The sequence below is a fragment of the Hippichthys cyanospilos genome, chromosome 10 (assembly GCF_059441005.1).
Source record: "Hippichthys cyanospilos isolate Australia breed blue-spotted pipefish chromosome 10, RoL_Hcya_1.0, whole genome shotgun sequence".
NCBI classification, from domain to species: domain Eukaryota; kingdom Metazoa; phylum Chordata; class Actinopteri; order Syngnathiformes; family Syngnathidae; genus Hippichthys; species Hippichthys cyanospilos.
Window position 1 is genome coordinate 9,590,587 of NC_142378.1, and position 27,965 is coordinate 9,618,551.

At 38.0% G+C, this 27,965-nt stretch overlaps 1 protein-coding gene across 2 annotated transcripts in view; it reads left to right on the plus strand.

Moving 5' to 3' along the window:
• Positions 1–27,965, plus strand: part of negr1 (neuronal growth regulator 1) — a 142,551-nt gene that overhangs the window by 74,595 nt on the left and 39,991 nt on the right. For both annotated transcript variants that reach the window (XM_088425813.1, XM_088425814.1), the window contains exons 5-6: positions 14,625–14,745; positions 18,521–18,669. In XM_088425813.1, coding sequence (XP_088281939.1) covers positions 14,625–14,745; positions 18,521–18,669 — 270 coding nt within the window. The remainder of the gene's footprint in view (positions 1–14,624; positions 14,746–18,520; positions 18,670–27,965) is intronic.

Here is a 27,965-nt window from a genome sequence, read left to right on the forward strand (position 1 = left end):
AAGTTTGCCTTTGTAGAAGTGGTTGCTACCAGCAACTCTTCCTCACAACTGCCTCCCAATATCAACACACCGCTATTGGAAAAATCAAATGTCAAGGCTTCCATCTTCTGTTTTAGTGGTTGGTATGTCAATGCAGTCCGCATGCTGTTTTTGGTGGAAAAATATACTTTCCTTATTAGTCAAAAATTGGCGAATGTAAAAAAACAACAACAAATAGAGACTTTAAGTGTCTCCATTTGTCAGTTTGTCTTACAAAGAAGACTGGAAAAGATTATGATATTTTTTTGCATATCTATACATTGAAGTAGAAAATATTGCCCTTCACTAGAACCTTAGAGTAAAAAATCTGAATCAAATTTAATTGTGAGACAGTCAAAGATTCCCACCCCTAAAATTACCCATTGCTTCTAAATCCTCAGGTGTCCTGAATGTTTAAGAAATACAACAAAACAAGATTTGTTTTTAAATTTGCAAACTTCCCCTTTGAGGCTGTTAAAAAGCCAGAGGCAAGGCAGGGTTGAAATAAGTTCCTCCTGGACCATTTTCAAGATTTTTAGCAGGTGTTTAGAGAAATAATATACCTTTTATACAGCTTTCATTAGTACCACAATGTTGAGCCCTCCAATGTATGTGCTGTAAGTTTTCCACTCATTCTTACGGGCGCTTTGGCTCTGGCTTCATTATGAAATTAACTCTTGTGGCCATTATTTCTGTGTAATGCCTGGCGCTAATGAGCTGGGTCTGAGTGGGATTTCATATGCCAGTTATTATTTATACCTCTACTGAGACACGGGTTCAGTGATGAAAAGTTGCTATAGAACCATTGTGCTATGCTCCAATAAAGATATTCACTGTTTCAAATAAGGCGTGTCATCGTCTGCGGACATGTTTTTTTCGCGCCAAGCATATGACTTCTCCATTCAAAATGAGTGAACTGATGAGGAAGACTCTGCTGTCAGACAAAATCACCTCTCCTTGAGCGTCAGAGTCATACTCTGAGTGGGAGTAAGCTGTCGTTCCTCAAGTGTTAAGGCAGTGTTTCCTGCCCTAAGTTATCAGACGCTGACAGATCGTCAGAGCGTTCCCGTCACTGAGCAATTGCTCGTTCTTTTTTATTGATTTCCGACATAGTGGAAAATTGTCCAGGCCTTGTGGGTTTCTTCCTTTTGGTGATTTGTAAATTAGCCTCTGGAGAGTGATGCACTGGGTGCAACGTTTTCACCTTCGCTCGCATATTGGTTACAGAGTCAGAAAAAAAGCAATACACTTCTGAATTTAAAAAAAATGAATGCACACAATTTATTAGGTTACTTGGGAGACTCACCCATATGAAACCTTATTTCAAATTTTGATTTTTTTGAACATATTTAAAACACCTGTAAAATAAAAACAAATTATACTATTGGTCTGTTCACATGTGTGAGTGTTATTTTTGAAAGTGTTGAAAATCAGGAGTTGTCTGTCCTGTGCCCTGCGATTGGCTTGCAACCAATTCAGAGGGTCCCCTGCCTACTGCCCATAGTCAACTGGGATAGGCACCAGCAGGCCTGCGACCCTAGTGACGTTAAGCGGCTTGAGAAAACTGATGGACAGATTTCCCAAGGGAAAAGTGTCACATACAGTGAAATCCCATGTAAGGCTTACCTTTATACATAATTTATTCTGGAAATAGTTTGACATGTTGATTAAAGGCATGAGATCAGGTTTGGCAAACACAGTTGCTGTTGTCATCAAGAGAGCTATGCTTAGTGAATAAAACATTTTTCCTACATGCTGATGGGGATCAGTGACACTACACAGTTTTGATGATCCGATTTGAACGAATAGGTTACACTGTATTTCTGCATACTGTATATGCAGGATAAATTTTCATGCTTGCACTCTTTTGACATTAATATTTATGTTTTTTGACATCCTGTTTGACTAATGATCAACATGAATCTGCCCCTACTTGCTTCAAAAGCATATGAAATGCCATTTGATTTATTACAAGCACAGGGTCTCATACACAAGCTTCTGACTTTAACAAGTATAGTTTTGTACCGACTTTTACTTGGATGTATGTATTTATTATATTACATAGGATATGCACAGAGGTGAGGGAGTAAAGCCTGGTCGGTTGATGTCCCAGTCCAGATGGTAAACAATCTTCACTGACTCATTTTCACCATGGCCCGACTGTTCTTCTGCGAGCAAGCATTTGGTCCATGTCCCAGTCTCTGTGACTCGTGGTAGGCAAGGGCGAATGCATAGATCTACAAACAGCCAAGTCTGTCACTGTCCCTTTTAAAACCCAAGATGGCATATCTCAAGCCAGCGAAATGACATTTGATTTTTTTTTTTTTTTTTTTTAACAATTGTTGGAGAATGTCTGAGTGACCCTGATAAGAAAACAACATCCAGTACCTTTGCAAACAATCGCAAAAATGCATACAAAATTGGCAAATGGGCTTCAGCGATAAAGCATAACTTTACAGAAACTTTAGAATTTGGACAGATCTCTCTCCAAAAATTTTGCTCGAGGAGATGCATTTTCCAGCTGAAACAGCAAGTTTGAGTTAGCGCCGCGGTCAGTTAAAATGTGAATTGGCTGTCAGGCTGTCAGCATCATTTTACAGAGTAATTTACGTCTATGACGCCAGCCTATATGGAGCGCTTGAGTGCTGCTAGCTAGTGGATACTTTAAAATGTAACGGGTGCGAAGCCACCAATAAAAACTTTGCAACAGGTGCTGTATGCCAATGTCAGTGTAATTAATTTGTTTGGAGGCACCCTAAACGGTCGATTGAATTATTCATAACAATGCTGAGTTGCTTGTATCGGAGGTTGGAAGTAGAAGTTTCAGTAGAAAGATTAGAACAACATCAAAAATAAAAGCATACCAAAACATTTGTGTTGAAATATAAATTGGTCAACAAAGGTGTATTTTGAAATTGGCCTTCTGAAAGGCTTTCCGGCACGTTTTATTGTCAGTGAGAGCATTTAAAATTGTCACTGCGATTGACTTAAAATTTATTGTTGTGTTCTCTAAGGAGTTGGTAGCTTAAGAAAGCCTGCAGCATTTTTTTAGTTTTTAAATCGGGGTGATCAAGTTACTTGAGGACACATTTTAGCCAGCGATATATCAGCTAAGAGAAATCTTTATTTTAGGGAATGACAAGAAATCTAACCTTTGGAAGTTTAACCCTTGGGTAAAATTCTGTCACTCGTTTTTTTTGCGGTTTCATTACAATATGTGCCCAGTATTGTGAATAAACCATGTATGGTTAAAAAAAAAAAAAAAAAAACACCACCATCACCAACAACAACAACTCTTCTCAAAACTGGTTCGATCAAATTAATTCATGAACATCAGTCATTTGTGACCACATTTTTCATCCCATTATGTAACGGCATATAATCACATGCCATTTCATGGGTTAAGAGTCTAATCACATATGTGGCTAAATAGTTTCTGTCTAATTTCAAAACAATTCTGTTTGGAGGGTATAACAGTGCAGTTAACCTTAGGGCTAATTACAGATTAAGGCCACTAATTAAAATAACCAAGTAATGAAAAAAAACTTAAGCCCCAGCACGGAGCTTTGGTAAACCCCACTAACACTAAGCCTGTCACTTGGCTTTCCATGATACGAAGAATTGTAAATAGAGATTGAGGCATTGTCATTCAGTCAGCTGTGTAACATCTATCTGCGTTTCTTAAAGTTGCAAAAGGCTTATTCAGCCACATTAATTTACTAGCCGCTTTTGTCTCATGTCTTTATACAGTCTGCTGATGAATGAATTGGGCATGATAGTTTTTTTTGTTTGTTTGTTGTTTTAATCAGATAAGTTTGAAAAATGGTAGACATCCAGAGACTCATACTATAGTTCAGAATGTTGAAACTTCCCACTTGGATAAAATGTTTTTTTATTTTCAGTTTTTCTGCTTCCTAAAAATGTGATCTCTGACCTCCTATTTCACTTCACATAATTCATCCTCGCCGCAGGCTTTTGGCTCATGATTTGCCGAAACAGACTCAAAGGCATGGATCTACAGTTGGTGACTGATTCTCAGCGATGGCTGAGAGAAGGACCACTGTGAAATCTCCCTGTGAGATAAGGCGCTGCTAGTAATTGTATCCATTAGTTGGTGAATTCAGATGAAACTGTCACAGAACATGGCTTCTTTGCCATTGTAGGAAAGCAACGTTTTCTTGACCTTCCTTTGTGCTTTAGAAAGCACTCTTCTGTGAGAGTATTCTGTTCTCACACCTTATTGAATGGCACTCTGACATTTGAAGAGCACCATGTTGCAAAATGTAATTTGACAGTTTGCACACACTTTCACTGCATCTGTACGGAAGGAAGCAACCAACTGTCTTCTAATTTATTTGTTGTGCTCCCTTTTGGATGACTTCAGATGTTGCCACTTAATGGTACTCCAGCTGTTGATGTCTCAAAGCCGAACCGAGCCAGTTTGCAGGAACGCAACACAGACTTGTTGATGCCATGTCAGCCCTAATTCTGGAATTTGTGCAATGTGTGATATGTGCAACTCTGGCGATAGTATTATGGCTTCCTTAAAGCCAAATCCCCAACTAAATTGAATTGAATTGTATTTATTATTCTGAGGCCACACCGAGTCCCACACTGAGCATCAGAGATGGTCACGATGAAAGGTTCGATGATGACAATCTATCCGTTGTTTCCAATAGCTATCATTTTGTGACCCTATCCAAACTGACTGCGTTTGAAAAGTGGGCTCTACAACTTGAGTAGCTGCCAGTCAATCACAGCCACCACTGAGCAGGAACCATCCCCACGCTGCCTGCACAGAATTCAGACCAGTGAACTCTGTGATTGATAATGAACATAGAAAGGAAATGGATGGTAACAACAGAAGTGCTATACACTGGAGATAGAACAACTGTACTGTTGGGTACACTCTGCACGGGCAAATACACCTTTATGGATCACAAATGTTTGGTTTTTCAGTTCACTTTGCATTGAGGCTGCGTTTGTGCATATATGTGCTTGCCTGTCTGTTTGCATTAAAATTACTTTGACAATTTTGAACAAGCCCTGCCTTTATTTAAATCAGAGAGACTAATTTGTAGTTGTTCCCTGTCTTAGCCCCTGTTTCAGGTTTTTTGCTGGTAAGAGCATTCTGGGATGCATTCAAGTAATCTTTGAATGCAGACCAAATTTTTTCTCTGATTGGTTCCTGCAAGATGTTTTTTTTTTTTCCTAATTAAAGTTTGTTTTGTTTTTTTTTGTAAATTTAAACTCAACAACACTATCTTTCAATTGTAGTGTATGTGGCAGATTAAACTTAGACAAATTTAAATAGTTGCGACAGTTGCCTAACCCTAACCCAACCTCCTAACGCTAACTCCCTAACCCTATGTTAATGAAACCATCTCATATTTGTAGGGCAGGCAGTTCTAAATGAGAACCGACATCCTCCATTTGAGAGTCGTGCAAAGCATGACAATGTGTTTCTATTGCAGTGTAACTGTAAAACCACAGACACGGTGTTAAATTTAAATGTGAGTACTCGAACATAAAAAATAATAAGTATGAGTGCAAACCAGTGTCTGACGAATGATGGACGAATACACCGACGGACTGACGATTACCATTTTGTATGGCTTGAAAAATGATGCACTGACGGAAAGGGGGTGGGGCTCTAAAGAATGACGAATGTTGGACCAGCAAATAAAGTAAGTTACCTACCTCTGCATGTTTGATTAATTAAATATGCCCCATATGGAGCGACTGTTGGTTGGTACCGTTTCAGATTCATCCATGCAATCCATGTATTTTTTTATTTCATTTTTCGATCACCGTTTTTTTGTTCATTCACATTCTCGTTGTCTAACGAGAAGCATTCTTTGTTCAACCTATTTTTGTACCTGTGAATGGCACATGTGTGTATCATTGTGAGGTGACTAGTGACCAAAAAAAAGAATGAATGAATGAAAGTAACGTTATAGAAACACCCACTCTCAGTTTTTTACTTTTGTTCACTGGCGCGAAAATGTTTGTTAGACCCGGAAAATGGTCACTGGGTCAATTGGTGTGATTAAATGGAACATGGGTTGATTGGTCATGCTTGGCATTGGGGAAGTCCTGTTCGCACCCATTCAGCAGGACCTTAATGTCCCATTCTGAAAATGTCATTTTTCTTTTACTAACTGCTTTTGGTCTGCCAGGGATTTCTTGGCGCAAACTTGTATACTTTGCCATGTGTTGCTTACTGCAACCAGGGGAAATCAGGAGCAAGCTGCACTTTGCTGTGGGTATCTTTGTGCTAGTATGTCATTAGCGCAATATCCTTTGTGAATAGGATGTTAAGACGGTGCAAAGTGCAGCTGAAGCACTATTGAATGTGCTATAAACAACCACAGTTCATTCTTTGTGAATTCAGACTTGTAATAATTAATCACCAATTAATCAATTCTGTAGTCCTCCATGAAATCAGAGCGATTAAAACATTTGCTTTTAATATGGAAAATAATAATCAACATTGTTGGCTGTTTATGACACGCTACAGACCAAACCAATAGCTGAATCATAGTTGGTTCATTTCAGTTTGAAATAATGACCTTTTTTTTTTAATTAAAATATGTAAATTGTTATTGTTATTTTTTTTAACTTTATTTTTTTGTACTTGGATGACTATAGAATGGTGCTACAGTACGGTGCATGAAGTTCAACTTACACAATCACTTCTTTCTTTATCCTACGTGTTAGTCATCCTTTGTGTGTCATATTTTTATTGAGTTTTTTTTTATTTATGGGAACTCTTTTCTTGGAAGGTTGCGTCCGCCCCGAGACCATTCCCTGTGTTCTTCCAAGTTTGTCGACCATCTGTATGCCTCATTCCTCCTTGGTCGCTCTGCAGCTGTAAAGTATGCTTCCTGAGACAATAGTTTATAAAAGCAATCTTGAACATAGGTCTCAAACGTCGAGGTCAGCAATCTTGCATGTTTTTGGTGCTGTGCTCTTAAAATCACCTGATTCAAATGATTAGGATCATTTCCAAGCCCCTGCAGAGCGTGCTGATGAGATAATGATTTGAATCAGGTGTGTTTAAGACAGAAGCATCGAACACATGCAGGATTGTGGCTCTGGAGTCCTATGATTTAGATTTTAGCTGTTAAGATGTAACACATCACTCATTGGTTTTAATCAAATATGATCAAAAAATTTGCAGGTGCTTCACATATGAACTTTGTTAACAAATGCAGATATCCTCCTTAAATGATGAAGTAGAATGATCAACACCTTTGTGTTCATATTTTGCTCCATGCCCTCACCTCCCCTTTAAAAAAAAAAAAAAAGCTGTTCTGGGCTAACATGAAAGTAAGGTATAGGACAAAGGGTCTTGGCAGGTACGACCTGGACTTTATTTTATTCCTAAACAAAATTTGTGGCTCCTAATGACATAGTATTAAACAGTACTTAATTGAGTCTGAATATATTTACACTGCACTAACATTATTCTTTGCCAATCATTTTGCACTGTAAATTTGCTTACCACATGACATTTATAATATATTTAATGTGTGTGCACTGTGTCCTTGCATTTGAATGTCTGTGTTTGAAAAGCTACCTCTGTGAGGAGGCAGACCCAGCACATTGATCACATTGAAATATACCGCATGTTGATTACACCACACAAGTACATTAATAGGTTTTAATGTCACATGAAGGGAAAGGTTCCAGTTTGTCTGCAGTATCTCTTAAGAGAAGACTTCAATAAAATGGATTCTGATCCAATTCTAAGTAGAGTCACTGCCCTCACATTGCTGGGATGTAAATCTGTCTCTCTACATCTCTTCAGAGCTCTCATCATGATTGCTATTTGGATTTCTTGCTGCATTCAGGGCACGATTAAATGAACGAAATCTTGATCACTTGCAAAGTAAATGGTCTTGTTAGTTCCACTTTAGAGTAGATTGACTCACTCTCAGCTTCATCTTCACTTTTTGGATTTACCCATTAAAGGAAACACTTAATACTGATATTGTGTTGATTATTTTTTAGTAAATTCACACGTTTAAAGTGCACTCTGTAGCAGCAGCATCTGTATCCTTGTGCTGATAATTCTATAATTATATTTCTAACTATAATTCTATAATTCTCTCAAAAACTCAGTACTTTGCCATAATGTTACATTTAGGGGTAGGCATCTGTAGCTGTTAGCTTTCTTAAAATTCATTAGTAGATAACAATAAGCTCTAATACATTTTTCCTACTAATTATAGTGATTACTTTTTAAATCATTTCTCATGAGAGGAGACTCTCATAGCGTACCGTTTTAACGATTGACAGCTTTCTTTTGTGGTCCTCATCTAATCCCTCAGTCGCGTATGTGTATTAGCATACCTTAAACTGTTCAGTGTTGGAATCACACAATAGATTGAATGTCCCACGGGAGCCGCACAATTCTAGGAGTAAGCCGGTTATTTATATGCCTTTCATTAAATAAAACAAGAGAAACACAGTGTTTCTTTACTGTGCTGAATAGAAATCTTACTGAATTTAATAAATCTTGGCAACAGAATCATTCCTGACTGACAAGGAAAAAAATAGAGAAGACAGTGAAGCCCACAGATGGCAATTGGGAACAGTGTTTCTGTGTGTAAGCTGATAAGTCATGCACTGATGAGTCCATTTCTTAATTGCGGTGAAAACTCATTTTCCAATCTAACTGAAGAGATAGACATGTTAATTGATCTTTTAATTAAAATGCTTGTGTTCTCATGGTACTTTTTTTGCCGGCAGTAGTATATAAATAAATTAAATGAGGGGTAGTTTTACTTCTCTTATTACTAACTATCCAAATAATATTGAAAACAAAAGACAAATTAGTGTTACTTATTATTTATTGATGTATTATTGTTTATTGTTTTGATACACACACACACACACAATTTCATTATTAAATATTAACAATTGAATATTAAAAGAGCCCGGGCTGGGTAGAAAGTGGAGACTTACAAAATTATATCGTCCCTCTCTGTCACAACAATGAAAACCAGTGCGTGATTCTTAAAGCATCTGATCCAAAGATAAACTCCCTTCATATAAATTTGGGTCGGGTATTGGGTCTTAAAAGTGTAGTGCAATTCAGCAATGCTATATTGTAAATGTGTACATGTATTGTGAGGTATTGGGCAAAGAAAAAAAAACCTATAGCATATATAAAAAATGACTGCAAAAACAACAACAACCAGAAGCGAATTATTAAAATGGATAAATTCTATTTATTCTTTTTCAGAAGCCACACATTGACATCTCTGAGCACTCAAACATTTTATGCATGCAACCTTTTTTTTTCATTTCAAGCATGCTCTTGACTGTGTTAATATTTCCCCAGCAGTTTAGAATAATAATCTTTCAGATGGCAATAAGTTGGCAGGAACACACAGGTAGCACTTTGCCACAAGTTCCAGCACAGGATACTGCTGACAGGGATCTTCAACCGTAAGAGAAACAGATCTGTGACGCCACTTGCGTTGGTAAAAATAAAACCCCAAAACCAAGGAAAAATCGATTGTAATTCATCAAATCCAGTGAAGTTGTTCCTGCAACATAACAATTAAAAGTAAAAAATACAAAAAGAACACGATCCGATTGTTACTGGAAAGTCTTACTCTCCCTTTTGTGGTATAGTCTTTCTTCTTATTTTAATACAACTTGATATTTTGAGGGTGGATTCATGTTATGTGTCATTAGAGCTGCTATGCTTACTCTTGATAAAATTCAGGATGCTACAACTTCCATAGCATTTGGCATTAGTTTTTCATCACATCAAATGTACTGACTGGGCACTCGCCAGTTGTTTATTCACTCGTGTGCGCTACGCACATTGTTCTCAGAGGGAGGTAACTTTTAGCTTCGCACATTCCTTCATACACACATCTGGCCCTCGGTCTTGAAACACACCAATTAATCATTAATGGTCTCATGAGGCATCTTAAGGTGAGTGATTTTACATTAAGGTTTGATGCATTCTGAACACGACCTGGCCATGAATATTACATCGAGGGTCAAACATTTTACTAATCATTAACATGCGGGTGTTTGTTCGTTTCACAGGGATGCACAGTGGGAGACCTTGCATTTGTTTAGACGACAAGCTCAGCATAATATAGATGCAAGGGAATTTGGTTTGTAATCGACCCACAACTGGTCATTTGTCATCAGGCAGTAGCATGGAGGCCACATTTTTCTGCTGTGTGTGTGTCTTTGCTATTCTTGTGCCCAACCCCTCACCCCAATCTGGTGGCGTCGCCATGAAACCAAGGATGATTTACAGCACTACCGCAGCATTCTCAGGACACTAAATTACCTGGCTTATTGGACTTTCAGGAATTTTAGTGCACTACTTTGCATTTCCCCCCAAGCTCTGAAGCCATATTTACCGTCATATGATGATGTAAGACATGTTATCAACTCGAAATTGGAATTATCGGACCGGAGCGCTTTTTATAGGTGTGATCGTTCATCACGGAGTTGAGTGGCAGAATCTAATTTGATTGAATCGGTATGCATGTACAGGTAAATCGAACTGGGCCACCAATAAGCATGCGGTATTGTTTTTCATTTTCATTTTTAGAAAGGTCCAACAATGGTGAGCAGATACTTTGCTCGCCTGAACTGTTGTCAAGTCTTCTAATGAATAGATGAGATATTTTGTGTGGTAAACAGTTATGTAAGGTGCCCTTGATAAGAGAGAAGATAATAGGTAATATATATGCTCAGTCCCTTACTGGATCAGTAAACGCTAAATCAGATCCGCATACCCCACTGAGAAATCTATTTCTTAAGATCTTTGATGCAGTCCACCTTGAAAACTCAGACAGGTGAGATGAAAGAAAGCGATAATAATTAGGAAATGGATCCTAATGAAGAAAACAAATTGCCTGAGAGAAACAGCAACATCATCTATCTATTTTGGATTAAATACCAAGCTTTGAGTCAGCTCTGATTTACGCCAGCACCCAAACAACGAAAAATGAAAATGGATGGGTGCGAAATGTAAGAGGATTGTTAGTCTCTTTACCTCCCTGTAACTCCATTATAATGAAAAATGTATCACAATGTATTTGCTATAAAACTTTAAAATGGTCCCACAGGGACTGTTGTTTAGTATCCATTCATTTGTTTTGGCAGCTCAACCCATCTAGTTTTGGCTGGAATATGTCATGTGTGCCAGAAGTTGGACAAATCCATCATCATAAATGTGGAGCTATACACATTGTGCTACAATTTTGATTTTATTTTGTAAGTATAATTAGTATGGTAAAGAGATTTTAAAAATGAGCGTAACAAAGATCTGGAATGTATTAATCTAACTAATGAATCTCTAATGAATCAATCCAACCTACAAAAAAAAAATAACTTAAAATGTCCTGCATTATAATGTGGAAACATTGTGTAAATGAGGCACATCAAAAGATTATACAACAAAATTATACAACAAAACAGTGGCTTCATCTATTTGTTTTCTTTAACAAACTTAACAGATGCAGACGTTAGCATTTACCTTCTGCTGTACAGTATTTGAAACTAGTCCCAGGTGTTGGCTGCAACTTTTAGTTTCAACCATCAGATGTGGTGTTGTTTTCTTTTGTCAATGACCAAAAAATACAGGGAGAAAAAAGACATTAAAGGGACAGTATTTTTTTAAACAAAATAATTGTAATATATTACTTCCTGTTTGTCATTCTTTGTGCCACATTTTTTTAATGTTGTGGAAATGCAAAACTATGGTTGAGAAGTTGCTGTTTTTGATCAAATCATAACTAAGCAACGGTATTCTTAATACTTAAAATGATTGCCCAAAGCCACGCTTCGGTCGACTTTACATGCCTATCACTAATCCAAACATTCATTTAACAAAACAACATTGCAACATGGGTTGATTATTTTTAATCCTAACTCTTGTGCAGTTCTTCGTAGCTTTTACCAAGACAAAAAATATTAATAATAAAAATAAGAATCTTTAGTTCTCAACATGGCCATCATCTTGCTTTCAAAGTTCCCGGATAATCAATGGCGCTGCACAATGACATCAGTTGAGGATTATGAGGACCGACTAAGCTATTGATTTTTTTGTGATTTTAATGTTGTAATATTTCCATGCCGTCGATCAATATTAAATGTTTATTTAATTTGCGTCATTTACATCACGTGCCGGTAAAAGTGGAGTAAAATTCTTACCGCTCATGATCCTACAATATACAGGCTATATGTTCTCTTAACGCCACATCTTCACAGACCCGCTGTGTGTGTGTTTCTGTGTACGTGTGTGTTTATGTCTCCAAGTTGATAGCATGGTATGATTACCACGAAGGATTCAAATTGAGTGGGTGAGGATTTGAATCGGGTCATTACTTTTTTTAATAACGGTATGCACACTTAAAGCCTGCACACCCATTTAGTGGCACAGCCAGCACAGATAGGCAGTCAAAGTCTGGCACTACCCCACAGCATGGCATCTAACATTTCCCACAGTGATAAATGAACGGGAAAAGCTATAGCCCAAGCCATCACTTGAATGACTACCTCAGGTCTTTCAGATTAGTCGGCCCAGCCTTGGAAGAGCGAAAGGAGTGGTATAATTGGCACCCACATGCAAGGACGGAGAATCAGCAGACTCAAGTCGTATGAGTGTTCATTAGGTTGCAGCAGAATGTTGGTGGAAGGAAATTCATCATCACAGAGCACACTGTCACCTCCCCCAGTCTCTCCTACGCGATCATAGTCCAAGTTCACAAAAGCTCGCATGGATCTTTTTCATACTGCACACATCTCTCGCATCCCACCTCATCTGTCAGATGTCTACGCATTCTTACAGGTTAGAAGAGCTAACCCTGTGGATACAGTCCACACTCCACTCTTCATCAATCCTACATATCTTTTCTCAGATGTTTCCACACTTGGAATGCTGTGGAAGGTTGATTATCAGGATCCATTTGAGGAAAATATCATTGATCTCGTGCGGAATCTTCGCACTGTCAAAATGACAGCTTTTTGGGGAATCAAAAGGACTTCAGCTTGCTCAAGCTTCTTCAAAAGAATGTTCATATGCATGCTTCTTCATAACGGTCTTGAAAAGCGAGCGATGCAATAGATAAAAGAGTAACCTAATTAACCCAACGTATCTAGCAAGTCATATTTAACACTACCTATGTGTCTCACAAGGTTTCGTCTGCAACAAAGCATTATAGCTCTCGAGTTTAAACACGCGTCATCTTAAATGGGATGAATGGGATACGTGTACCCCTGGGGGTACATTAAGGCAATTCAGGGCATCTGTGAGATCTTAACTGGTTTCTGCAGATATTAGCAAATCTAAATTCATTCTTGTCAATGTCGTGACAGGACCAGGACATTTTTCCTTTCGAAGAGCAAATTAATAGCAACATGAAGCAACTTATTGCTGAATTGTGTGAAACAGACACCTTTGGAAAACTTCTATGATTTTGTTTTATGTTTTACACAGAGGCCAGTTGTTAAAAGTATTGGAAATTTGAATAAAATACACCTAGAGATACTTCTACAATATAAAGTTGGAAAATCTAATAAATTAGCACTCTGGTTTGTATTTTTTTTCTTTAATCCAAATGTGCTTTAGACTGGTACAGTGATTCTTGGTAGAAAAACATATTTCATGGGTGTGAAATGGGTGTGGTCAAAAAAATATCCAGACAAGAAATTAACAATTAAGCCACACAGCTTCCGAGAAAAAGGAACTGAAAGTAGTTTTGCAGCTTCTCATCCCAATGTTGCATTCAAGATCAATATTTGTTTTGTTTGTTTTCAAGCTATTGCCATTACTTTATATGTGGAAATACTGCACAAAATACGGAATGGGGACAGACCATTTGTGTGTGTGCGTGTGTCGGGGGGGGGGGGGGGGGGTATGTGTGACAAGAATTATCACTGTATGTAGATCTGATTCCATTCTCTTTGTGATTCTTGAGAGCACCACCTGCTAGCTTTGAAAGACTTAAAGGAGGATGATGTAGGTTAAAAAATGTTGCCTTGCACAGATAGGAGCCATCCGGTATTTGGTGTTAAATTTAGCAATGGATATAAGACATTTTATCTTGAATATAACAAACAAGAAAGTGCTGTAAGAATTTGATTCTTTGTCATCGCACATGAATTCATTTTGCTTAAGATTGTCTCCCAGCAATGTAAATATTTGGAACACAAAGGCACACTTTTCCTCAGAAATTCCCTACATGTATGGCCGCCTTCGTGACAATGGAATTCCTTCATATTTCTTCACATAAAAGATTTCTCATTTTGCATTCACAGAACCTGCCGCTGCCATTGAGTCTTTGAACCCCATTAAGCCATTTATCGCCATCCCGTACAAGTCATTTCATTTTCCCAACATTGGCAGCGGATGCCCCCCCCCCCCCCCGTTCTTTCTCTTTTAGAAGTTTTACAAATGTGAACACTGACTGCGGTTTTAAAGACAGTCATTTTCCTCCTTTTTTTTTTTTTCAAGAAATCCACCAAGTTTAGCACTTACTGACTCAATTGTCGCAAATGTTCATATGAAGGACAATAGAAATGTGTTCTTTTAACATGTTTAACTTTGTTTTCTCCAGTTGCCCCATCCATCCATGAGATGAAAAGCCACGGTGTTGGTCTGGGACGCACTGCTCTGCTGAGGTGTGAGGCAGCTGCTGTGCCTTCGCCAACATTTGAGTGGTACAAAGGGGAGAAAAGGTGAGTAGAGATTGCCTGAGTTAACAGTTATTTCTCGTACACTGAGGAACAGTTTTTTTTGTTATTTTTCTGCAGTAGGGTGTGTCCTTTGTCTTGGCTTTTTTACACCAAAAGTGATCCCGATAGGGGCCAATTCCGGTCCTTATTGGGACAGATAATTATCTGATATTGATCAATATTATGTACATACTATTTACAATAAATATATATTAAGGCACCAGAGATACTTCCAAAAAATCCCTGTGCGTTTTATATGTACAGGACAAGCTTTCTAATGTTTTTTTTTTTTTAATTGCAGTTGGAACTTTGCCAATATTCTATCTCTGATGACAACAACATTATAACATCTTACAGGCAGTACATTTGCACAGTTAAAGAAAGGTGGCTTTGTTATGTTTTCTCTCAGAAGGAAAATGGTCTGTCATTATGTTAAACTGGCTGCAAGGGAAAGCTTACATAAATGTTCCAACAAGATTAATTTGTGTTCTGCCCTATCCTTAAATTCTAATATAATGTTCTCTGGCAAACCTTTAAAATCAATCTCTGCATATCCATCAGTCATTTTACATTCAAGTGTTGGTTGTTTAAAAACGAAAGATCATTAACCAGCATTTAACACCTCTTGGTGCGCACAATCTCAATTATCAGCTCATGCTGTGCTAATTGTAATTATGGGCTGGAATCTATTCATTCGAATTGCTAAGAGTCAAGTTGCCAGGATTTGAGTCATTAATTGAGCCTGAGGTGACTTGCTACATGGCAGTGTCCTAATTTACTCTTCATCAACTAAAAGAAGAAAGTAGGGCTAAGAAAAGAAGTTGATAGAAAATGTTGGTGGTCGACCTTAAAAATAGGTAGACTCAATACATATATATATATATATATATATATATATATATATATATATATATATATATATATATATATATATATATATAGCAAATGCTATGTGTGCTTGAAAAACATTTACTAATTCAGCGTTAGCGGGCTTTCTTTAAAGACAATATTAGCACACGGAGCTTCCCTAAATAAAAGAACTTCCTAAAAAGCACTAGGCCCTATTATTTTATAATACAGTATAATCCGCTCCTACAATCTCTAGTGTCTCAGTTATAGGTGTTTAAATATCAACCAATAGGGGGCAGTCAATTATGAAATGTGCTCAGTCTGCTCATCAAAAAGAAGAAGAATGCAGATGATGCGGGAGGGAATAAACTTACCGATTTTGACAGACATGGACAGTTTTAAATAACCGTGACTTCTAAAACCGAGATATACTGTCATTACGGTTATCATCTCATGCATATATTGAGTAAATGTATCAACATTATTGAACTCGCGTTCAACCTTACCAGATTATTTAAATAACAAAAAAAAAAAAAAAATCAACTCAAATTCAACCATCGATGACTTGTTTTAAAAAAGACTTGGGGCAATTATTTGATTAGCCAATGGACTATTCAATTGGATAATCTATTTTCATAGGATTCGATAGTGACAGAAATATGTGGTCTTAACTGTTCAACACAGAACTCAATAAGTTTAGCGTCTGTACAAAGAGGAATTGAAGGCCACTTTTGTTTTTTCATTGTGTTCTTTTTGTCGACGTGTTTCACGGCCTTAACATCACGTCAGTGCTACTGCCAGTTTGCCACTGCTAGAAAAGCGGAACAGTCTTTGACAAACTCCTTTTCATGATGTGTCACGGCTTTGAATGGAGGCGAGGGAGTCTTGTGCGTGTATGTCTGTGTGACGTTGCTTTCTGTCTGAATGAGGAAATTGCAAACTCTTTTAATGTCGACTCAAAAAAAGAGACAAGCTCACTTGGAGACTACCATCAAGATTATTGGTGAGGATGTCACCTTTAGACGTTGCTTGACACAAGGTCTAGTGAAGCGGTTTAAGGCAGTTCCTCATACTGTATGCAAAACAAAGCTGATAAGGCAGCCCGACAATGATAGTTTACACAACCTCCTCTGGAGTATGTGATGGATTAAGCCAGGAGCACTTCCTTAAACGTTAAAGAAGTGAAGTTCAACAAAATGCCGAAGCCTGAATGTTAATGTAGGCCAGGGGTCGGCAACCTTTAATATTCAAAGAGCCATTTTGACCCGGTTTTCACAGATAAGACAACACTGGGAGGCACAGACACTTTGTTACATCTGAAATGAAGATTTTTAAATATATAAACAAAATAGTCTTATGGTAATTATGGTAATGGGGCAAGTGTGAGGGTGGAAGCGGACGGAATTAGTTGGGTGTTAGCAGCCAGAGAAGTTGCTTACAGCAGCTTTTGTTAACCAAGGTTGTACCATATTATTTTCATTAAAAGAAGCAAGCAGAAAATGTGAATCCATCCATGTTCAAAAACATGGACACTGAGATGAGATTTAATGCTTTGTTAAGAATTCTTCAAGTGCTCCGGTTTATATTGTTTACTTACCTGTGTTATCTTATTTTGAAATATCTGACGCACTCACACATCTACAGTCACAAAACTATTTCAATTGCAAAGGAGGTTTCAAAATTGATATACAATCTTAGCTATTGTAATGCCCAGAACACATGACCATGAATCCCAGTTGCACAACCCTTTAGGGGCCAGAGTTTTTTCAATAAAATATTCCATTTTCATGGGCAGCGCGGAGGAGGGAGTTGTTAGCACGTCCGCCTCACAGTTAAGAGGTCCAAGGTTCAAGTCTCATCTCAGCCTTCCCGTGTGGCGCTTGCATGTTCTCCCCATGGCCATGCAGGTTTCCTCCGGGCAGTCTGGCTTCCTCCCACATTCCAAAAAAGGCATGGAAGATGTATTGGACTCTCTAAATTGTCCATAGGTGTGATTGTGAGCGTGAATGGTCGCTTGTCTTTGTGTGCCCTGCAAGTGGGTGGAAACCAGTTCAGGGTGTTCCCTTCTCACTGCCTGATGACAGCTGGGATAGGCACTAGCACGCCACCAACCCTTGTGATGATAAGCGGCTATAGAAGATGAAGATAGATTCCATTTTGTTTCACCATTTCAAAAGGTTGTAGCTTGAAAATGGTTAGCAATATATGGAGAGAGTAAAAGTTGTTTGGTGCAGTTGTGCTACACATTTATGAATAAAGGTTAAGAACCAATGGTTAAGTGACCTACAACTGCCCAAATGCTCAGAATTTAAGTCCCTCGACTGGAAATATTCTCTGACTGATTTTCATTGTTTTCGATCAGAATGAGGCATGTGCTGTTACTTTGGGAAACAATGATCATCATGTTTGCTGAATACTTGACATGTTATGGCCCAAGACAGCAACAAAATCATCAAAGGTTTGGTTTGTGCAATGCCATTATGAAAAAAACTATTTTTTTAAAATTCAGGAATAGAAATTAAAACTTGTTTTTAAAATATGATTCATCAGTTCATTAAAAAAATAAACATAATTGACAAGTTGGTTTATTAAAACAATTGTTGTGGCCCTATTAAACTATAACATTAATCACTGTTTCAAGCCTATTAACGTTTGTCAATTTCATACCAAAGCGCATGACAATTTATTGAAATATAAATTAGCACCCAGCTGCTTAGCCTTTTAGTCATTTGACCTTCTTTTTCAAGGCTTCAGATATGAAACACTAAGGAACAACTAGATCGGCTGAAGAGGTATTGAAGTGCTGCTTAGTGTCAAGCATGACAAACATTTGTGCCGTCCTTGACACCTTCCTCCTCCCCCTTGACATTTTCGTGTGCGTGGGTGAGAAATAAAGGCTTAATGTGTTGGCATTGTGCTCAATTTTCAGGATTATCAAGGGACAGGGCATTGACATCAAAAGCCTCAGTTCCAGATCAGTCCTCACGGTGACCAATATGACAGAAGATCGTTACGGGAACTACACATGTGTCGCTACCAATAAACTTGGGACCGCCAATGCCAGTGTGCCTCTCATCCGTAAGTACCGGTATACCGGATTTTCTTTATTTCTCGCGCTGGGGTGTTGAAGAGTCAAGTGGCTGCCCCAGGCGGCGTGTGACCTCGGAAGCATTTAATCCAGAGCGCTTAAAAATACAGAAGTAAGCACGACTTCAACTTGTTGCCCGCATATCCTCATCTGCATTGGTTTATTTTCTTGTTATTTCAGCGCCAAGCAATCAGTGTGCGTTCACTCGCCAATTATTTGCTTTTTTTTTTTGTTCTTCTTTTTAAGTCACCACTCTTGCTGCTTGCACTGTATATATTCTATATTGTACTGTATGTGTGCTGCTGTGGATTTGCCTTGGAATTCTTGCATGAGCATTGACAGGTATTTCGCTTCACGTAAAGATTAGCAGAATTACGGCGCACAGGGAAACAGTGTTAAGATGAATGCTGAGAAGGCAGGCTGACCCAGCGTGCAAGAGAAAACTGCAAGTCAACCCTTTCAGAACTTTTATACTTTTTAAAGATATCAAACTGGGTTCAAAAGGTGGTAGGGGGCCAAAAGCCAAACTGCTGGAGCACAAATTGCCAGACTATTCCACAAGAATAGCTATTAGACAAGAGACTCCCATACACTGCATATCATTTAAATTCTGTATGATCGCAAATACCGTAATTGTCTATGAAGTTTTGAATTTTTGTAATGCTGTCAAGAGATTTTAAAAAATGAGGTTAGTTCATTAAGATCTATCAATAATTGATTTTACTAATCCCTTTTTAATCTCGCCTGTGTAAAAAAAAGAGGTTTTTGGTGTGTTTTTTAGATATATAGTATAATTGTGATGGATCAAAAGATTCAGATGGAGGTGAAACCATTTACCCTCTGCTTTATTTGAAACTAGTGCCATGTGCTGGCTGCAATCCTAAATTTCAACCATCAGGAGGAATGATTTCTTTTGTCAACTGTCAAATAATTTGAGAAAAACATTAAAATAAACAGCGCCCATTGTGCCCGTAGCAGACTTGCTCAAACGTGTGTTCTCAAGTTTAGACTGGCAAAGACCTTTTGTTATGGCTTCTACGTTAGTATCTTGATTGCCATAGTTAGTGGTGGTTGTAATCACAGCTGGGTGCTTTGAATTTATGTGTTAGGGCGAAATTTGAGCTGCTTCTGTTGTAAGAGTGCAAATCACTCAACCTTTAACAAGGGTGCCATTTGAAGACTTTTCAAAGTTAAATTTACCATTTATCAGACCAACAACCCTCACATGCTCTCCCATTTTCATGTCTTCCTACTGGTCATGAACTTGCCCTCCCACCCACAACAGGAGCCAATTTGGTTATGCCTAATACAATGACAGCCAATCAATATCCACCTCAGGGTGTTATTGATCTTTGTTTTCCAACCCACAACGACACAAGCACAAGAAGCTTGATGCATCAAAATAAATATAAACAGCATACAGACAGCGTCAAGTCAGAGATTACAAATTAGATTAACATAATTACACATAATGTTTTAACTTTGACTGTAATTAATTGGTCACAACAAATGTGTTATTTCGACACACCTAATTATATAACATACAAAACACACTTATTGCGCTATTATTAGGATGCAAAAGTCTTGGAAGACTCAAATCTTTGCGCCAATGCCATTTACAAGACGCATATAGTATCTGAAAATATTATACAGTTAATAATGAGTAACTATTGCTCACTCTTTGAATGAGGGGTGTTGCATCAGGTCATGTCATGAAAAACATTTAAGTTATCCTGCATAAACATATCCCATCCCAGCCCCAACCTGGAAATATCATTGGACATGCTCCATTCAGGGAAACATTGTGAAGTCCTTCCCTAAGATGTCGGAAGACGTGGCAGAGACCAATGTGTTTCTTTCATCGGGATTACAAAACTGTCAAAACTATCTCACACATACTGCGACAAACATGTCATCATTTTCTCATCCTGCTAAAATCTCCAACAGTGTATCATCAAGAATAGCTTTGCAAATTAGACCTTTATCACCTTCAAGGACAACGAAACAATGTAGACCTTATTTAACTGTGCAAATGTACTTACCTTAACCCTTTCAGATGTGAAATTCACCACTGAAATCCTCTTCCATCCCTCCATGATGACATCATAGACTCGGTGGATGTTAGCGGCCTGTGCTAATGCTCTCATTAGGTTTTAGGTCTGAAAACCTGTTTGGCCAGTCCATGACACATAACCTCAGCTTTGTTGACAAGGCTAGTTGGTCTAGGAGTTGTGTTAGGCATTATGTTACAATATCGTCCCATTGCCCAGGGAGGCAATCATACTCACAGTACATAGTCTAATAATTAAAGGGCCTGTTGTCCATTTTCAGCAAATTTTTGGTAGACTTTGTTGTACATCAGGAGGTTTCACTTTTGTGATGGCAAGCATGCAGACTAGTTTGATGTAGTGTGTGGCATTTGGTTTGAGCTCTGACAGGCTGAGTCCCTATGCCTATAACCTCTACAGCAATTTTTTTTTACTACTGTATATGTTCGTTTTTCCATGACAACCACTAGATATAGCACTGAGCACATTCACTCAGCTTCCTTGGTCAAACATGGCGAGATCTGTTCTGGCCACCGTGCTGCAGTTCCGTTTCAGGGTGCTGGCAATCTTCTTATAACCTAAGACATTTTTATGTAGGGCAATAATTCTGTTTTACAGCTCCTCAGAGAGGTTTTTACTGTGTGGTGCCATATTGAACTTTCAGTGACCAGTGTAAAAGAGTGTAAGAACAATTAACACCAAATTGAATATATCTGTACCCGATTCGCACCTGAGACCTTGTAATACTAAGTCACATGTCACATGGGAAGGAAACTTATAGTTGGGTCCAGTTCAGGCATTAGTCGGTGTACTCACTTTATATTGACAAAGGTTTGGAGTAATTGTTGGGTTTTGAGTTGAGTGGACGCTAAATTTACAGTTAAAGTAACTGTACACTGACTTACAATATGGCAAATTTACCCGTGTTGTTATTTCACAAGATATATTATAGTATTCACAAAAACTGAGAGTTGTGTTTATATATAGTAATACTTTCACTTGCGAGTCATTCATGTCATGTCTTACTGGGCATCTGAAATATGTTGACGTGATACAACTCAACTAAGAGATTTCCACCTTCATAAGTCATTGATGAGCAAGGTTTACCCTGGGTTGTCAGGGAAAGTTTTGGAGCGCTTTACCAGTGTTTATACAAGCCTTTGCTCTGATGAGTGAAAATATTTTTAGCTGTTCTTTTTACAGTGTAATGCTGTAAAGTTAACAGTTATAAATATTGTTAGAAGAGGTGTTATAAACTGTTGTTTTTTTCTTGCTATTTTTGCGGCTGGGCTTGGCCCCTATCCTTTGCGTGTCGTGTTTTTCATTGTTGCACTAACAGGGTCTAAAATGTATTTCTGTGTGTTTCTAGCTGTCTTTCTGTAATGGCAGAAAGTATTAATTTACTCTCACTTTAGTGGTAGCAGTGTTTTTTGTTGTTGTTGGTGTAGTATTATTCTCACTTTTAATACATTTGTTGTAATATGACAACAAAGGCATTTGACTACTTTGAAAGACTGGCCATGTGTTATTTGATTATGTTTTTAACAGTTAGCTCTCTAGTTAGGGATGTACAGTATCAGGCAAAAAATGGATTATATGGGTTTACATCTTAAGGTTGCACTGAAGTACCACCCACCTATTGGCTATTCACAGCTGAGATAGGAGCCAGCAGGCCTGTGACCCTATTGAGGATAAGCGGCTAGAAAAAATGGGTGGATGGATGAATATGTTTATGTTTGAGGTTGAGTTCATGTAACCCAAATGTTTGGAATACATGTGTCAAGTATTTTCTCATATTTACTGTGCTGACTACTTTTCTTTTTTGAATAGTATCACTTGATTAAGTTTCTTTAAACATTTCATGCTAGAAAAATACAAACAAGTATCATTCCTTTCGATATCACTATCGAACAGTATTGTACAGTAGAATGCAATGTGGTTATCATACATGAAGTGAAAAAGTTGTATCGAGACATCATCATCTTTAATGACGATGGGTGTATGCTAGCTGCTTTGAAGTTGGATAATGATTATTAGTACTCGGGATGAACGAGTACAGATACCAAGTATTGGAATCGGGATGATATGTGGCCAAATATTAAGGTATCATCATAATCCTGGTGGTAGCTGATACTCATCCCAGGACTAGTTTTATGATGAAAAACTAGAAATAACAAATTAGAAGAATAGAAAATTACCATTATTTTCTTGAAATTTTAAGGAAAAGCTATATTCTTCAAAATAATCTATCACAGTTTATTTATTTATGTATTTATATTTAAGATTTAGGGGGGTCAAACGTACTAGTGGTATCCATACTTGGTATTGGTATAGTTGACTACTTAAGAGTTATTTACTTGTACTGGTATCATTTCTAAAAGTGTCTCATCAAACAGCCATAGTTAGCACCAAGTAGAGATTTCACTTGAGACGGAAAAAAGGAGCTGTCTGGTTGGGAAGAGGAGCATATGTATTTCAAGTGGATGATTCCCCTGCCAATTAATCGAGGCAAGGTGTACGCATGAATAAAGTGTGGTAGTAAAGTGGAGCAACTTCGGTATTTTACAAACAATGTGTTATTGAGCCTCTTTTGAATGTGACCTGAAAGACAAAAAACTGTTATCTTGTCCACATAATGTACCTGCCAAGCGGCAAGAAGCAATGCCAGTTAAGGATTGAAGAACGCTGTAGAGCGGGGATGAGAGGAAGAATCAACTTAATGTATTCACTGATGAAATATGAACAGGTGAATTAAATTATTCACCAGTATGAGTTGCACCCTCAGATGATAACATCGTCCCTCGCAGGCCAGGGACTCAGAATACAAAAATATAGAGGATTTCTGTAGCGTTTGCTGTTGTCAAAGGAACACTCCACAGTCTTGTTTGTGTGCGCACGAAGAACATCAAAAGATTGCCTCAGATCTTCCAATGGATGATCTTAATGTGATGCCGGCGAGGCCTGAAGGGAAGAAAGAAGAAACCCTCAGCATACTTTGAGAAAATAGGATCCTTTACCACCCACAACTTCAATTCATTCATTCTTGATCCCTTTGTCTGTCTTTGTTGGCACACTTTTTACTTTTCTGTCTGATTCTCTTATTGCTTCTTTTGTCCTCTCCCGGTCTCCTATTCACCCCAGTGTCATCATCTCACACATCCACCTTCATCTTTCATATACGAAAAGAGTCTCCCCTCGCCCGTTTTTACTTCCGTGATATCCACTAATGAAACCGAGGGCAATTCTGCTGTCGCCCTTAATGAGGAATGGCAAGCAATCACTGTGGTGCTCTGTCACAGGTACGCAGATGCAAATAGCAGAATCCAGAGGTGAGACCACAGGTGACTTTGGGTAGCTATTTTAGAACCAATCAATAGCCATTGATGAGCAAGATGGGAAGGGGAACGAGGTTTGCATATTTGACCAAGCATCATACGTTGCGCTGAATTTAAAGTGGAAGCAGTATACGGCAGTTGTGTGAAGATCTGAAAATGTATTTGTATTGTTTGGATATTTTTTAAAAATGGGAACAATACTGTCTTCAGGTTTATACAATTCTTGAGTTTTCAAGAAGTTTTCAAGCTGTACGGTTCTTCCCATTCAGATGTCTAAATGAGCAATTTAACATGACTGATATCATCCTAATTTCAATGTTAGTATCTTGAATGTTCATATCTTGATAAGGTTCTGATGAAGAAATATCACCCAGCCTTTGTGGACACTTTAACTAGGGAGACACACGATGGATTCATTCATTGACTTTGATGATGTGTCTGTTGTGTGAAGCGCTTGGATTATTACTGGCTATCCACTGTAATTCTAAAACTATAGCATATTTTTGACTGAAAAACACAAACTATAAAAAAGAATCAAAAGTTATTTCAATGACATTCAAGAAAGAGCAAAGATAAGCTGCCTGCTGATTTTCAGAAGGCTCTAGCTGTGTTTAAATCCTTTAGTTCCATAAACACACTGGTATAAACTGATTATATATGCATAAATGAATGCTAATGCTTGTCAACAAAGACAGACATAGAGAATTGCAGAGATGACACCATGTTGCATATCGAAATAAAAAATATATTTATGTCAATAGAGGAGGAAGATTTGGACCTTAATGCAGACAGGACTTGGAAATGAAAAAGTAGAAAGGCTGTATACTTAAAAATGCACCACAACTTGAAAAATTAGACTCAAAAACTAAACTTGTAGGAATACTATTAACTCAGATTTGTAAACTAGGAGGACAGCTCTGATTCAGGAATGGAAACCCAGGAGGGCAGCTTGAGATCTTAACAATTTGACAATGTGTCACTGAGAACTTGAATCTGAAATATTGTCAGATATCAATTCTATAAACCATGCCAAAGTAAACGTAAGGAGCATAGCATTTTATATGCCAAGGAACAAACCTGTCACAATGGTAACTACAGAAAATTATATGACAAATGTGGATAAATACATAAAATTACATGATCACATAGCAACTGTTGTGCTATTAGTTGCTATAGCGGTTGCTATGGTTATTTCACATTTTCCTGCATTCAACCAAGTTTGTCCTATGCAGTTGCTATGGTCCGTGTCCGACAGTATTTAAGCTTGGGCTGGGATGATTTAAATCAGTTTTACCGTAAATTTAATATACATAGCTTGTGCAAAAAAGCTCGTTCATAGCATTTCTTAAATACCTTAAGTAGCTAATACCTATTACAAGTATGAACACACATCTACAAGATGGCCACATAGTGTTCTGCCACTTGAAAAAAAATCATTTAGCTAATTTTCAAATAGTTGAATTTTAAAAAGTTTATTGTGTCAAATTGATTCATTTCTCAACCCAAATTTAAGCGCTAAGTTCTGGGACACATTATGATGATGTTAAGTTTATTTTCCGAGTCTGTTTCAAGTTTCTTTCTGAGAGTTTATCTTCCGAGTCTTGCTTTTTGAATTTTGAAAAGATGTTCTATTTTTCCGTTTCTGTGGCCAGTCTCCTCCTTGTTCCAAACGCTCTTCCTCACGTGACAATTTGTGAGGCGGGGACAAAAAAAAACAGAATTCTCAGCGCCCAACATGCTCAATATATGGCTGTGTCCAAATAAATTTAAGGTGTAGAGGACAGCAACAAATTGTAGCCGTTAATTATTTTTTCAGTCTAGCTTGTGGTCTTCCCACTTTCCTTTGGGCAACCACATTTACTACAGTTCGATTTCCCATTTCAACTGCTGGATAGAAGTAAATTTTGATGAAAAGAAGTGAAGCTGTTCTCTCCAATTTTCTGAGAAGTCCTCCAGCTTAATTGGTCAAGCTCTTATCCCCTCAGCCCACCTCGGCTTAGCCCCAGTGGAGCGTTCTCCTCCTTCTATACTTCTTCCTTCATTTCCTTCTTTTCTACCACCCACCCAACCCACATCCCCCGCCCCCCAAGCAGTAATCAGAAGAGACTGATGAAGAAAAAAGTAGTGACTCACTTTCTCTCCATCACCGCCCAGTCTCCCTCAGGCAGGAGAGCCACTCTCGGCAACTTGGTTAATGAGCATTGTGTTTGTGTGTCACACCTATCAGTCAGTACACGTAGGTGTCGTTCGGACATGTCGCTTCATCCGACATGATGTTGTTTGCTCACGCCGCATGATTGTTTCTGAGTCAAGGAGCAAGGAGATGAGATCTAAAAGTGAGAACTGGGCCATAATAGCAAATCATTATTGAAGCCAGGTGGGAAATGAAACCTACAGTTTTATCGCTCAGCAGGTTGCACTCCTCACTCTTTTTTTTTAAATCTCAAATATCAATCTTACAAGGTCAATTCTTATGTAATACACATTCGTTGTTTGATTCTTTTTTTTTAAACACTCGCATACATAGGACATGTGCCTTCTAAAAGCACACTAGAAATATTGCACCGTTTCCTTATCATTTGGATGCCCGAATTTCCATATTTAGGCAATTAAAAAGCCATTAACATCTTTTTTCAGTCGCACAGTGACGAGGAAGCGCTCAGTGCTGTGGCAATGTGTTCATGCTGCAGCCCAGCAGGCTTTAGACTTAACACCCACGCCATATCATCTCCTGAAGCAAGAAACGTTTATCCCAGGATGACTGAGCATCGTGGATGCCCCGCAGGACAATACACACTCTAGGCAGAAAAGACATAGAATGAATAATTTTACAGCTCACAGAGAAACTAACACAGCCTTTACCACTAAATATATATTTTATCATCTCAGAGGAGTTGGATCATTGTTAGAAGATTTTTATAATTGATTTTTACTATTGTCCAGTAGGCAAAGTGAAATTCCTGAGACAATAGAACACCAATGAATCATTGATCATATATTATTTCTAAAGGTCAAAATTACACAGAAGAAAGCCCGTTTAACATGTTTAGCCGCAATTTCTGTTGTTCAGAAAGCATTTGGCAGTCGGCTGGCATTTGATTTTCAGTTCGGCAATTTAATGTGTGAAGATCATGTGCAAATTCCAAAAAGTATGTCACCAACAGAGATGCGAAAATGCTTATTTTGAGCTGTGAGTCTTACCAGAGCTGTCCATTTTCATTTTGTCTCAAAGCTTGAAAAAGTATTAAAACTATTTAACATGAGTCTATGAAACAAAATCATGTTTGTGACAATTGCATTTTAACTCACATTTGTTCCATTTCTTTTTTTATCTCTTCCTCTAAAATTAAACTGTAACCCAGGGCAGCTTTTTCATTACACTCTTTGTTTAAATAATGACTCCATTTTAGAATTGGGATAAATTAACAGCGCTAGCCCAATAAATTGCATTATTCAGTCCAAAGGAATCAGTGCAGAGAAGTAATTAACAAATAAAATAGCTGTTAAAACTTCAAGAAGCTGTTTTATCATGAGTGCATCTTGGCAAATGCCACAAGGAGGCTGCAAGTCTACTATGTGCAAGTTTAAGGGCAAAAGTTTGCCTGTCAAAAGACAAGTAACATACAAAAATGGAGCGACTGAGTCTCTGAGAGCTGGATGGATTCACTGGTGATTCCCACTCAAATATTAATCAGATAGCCCCCGTTTGTCTGTTTGAAGAAGAAACTAAAAAGAAACTGTCCTCACATATCTGCTCCCCAGAGGACAAGTTGAAGTGGAAGCTTTCATTGAAGAAAAGATGCATTCGACCTACTCCTGCACCCGCATGCATTGTCCAGAAGGCACATGAATGCTGATCCATACACATTTTCAGCTTCAAAAAGACATGATGAAATCAAACGA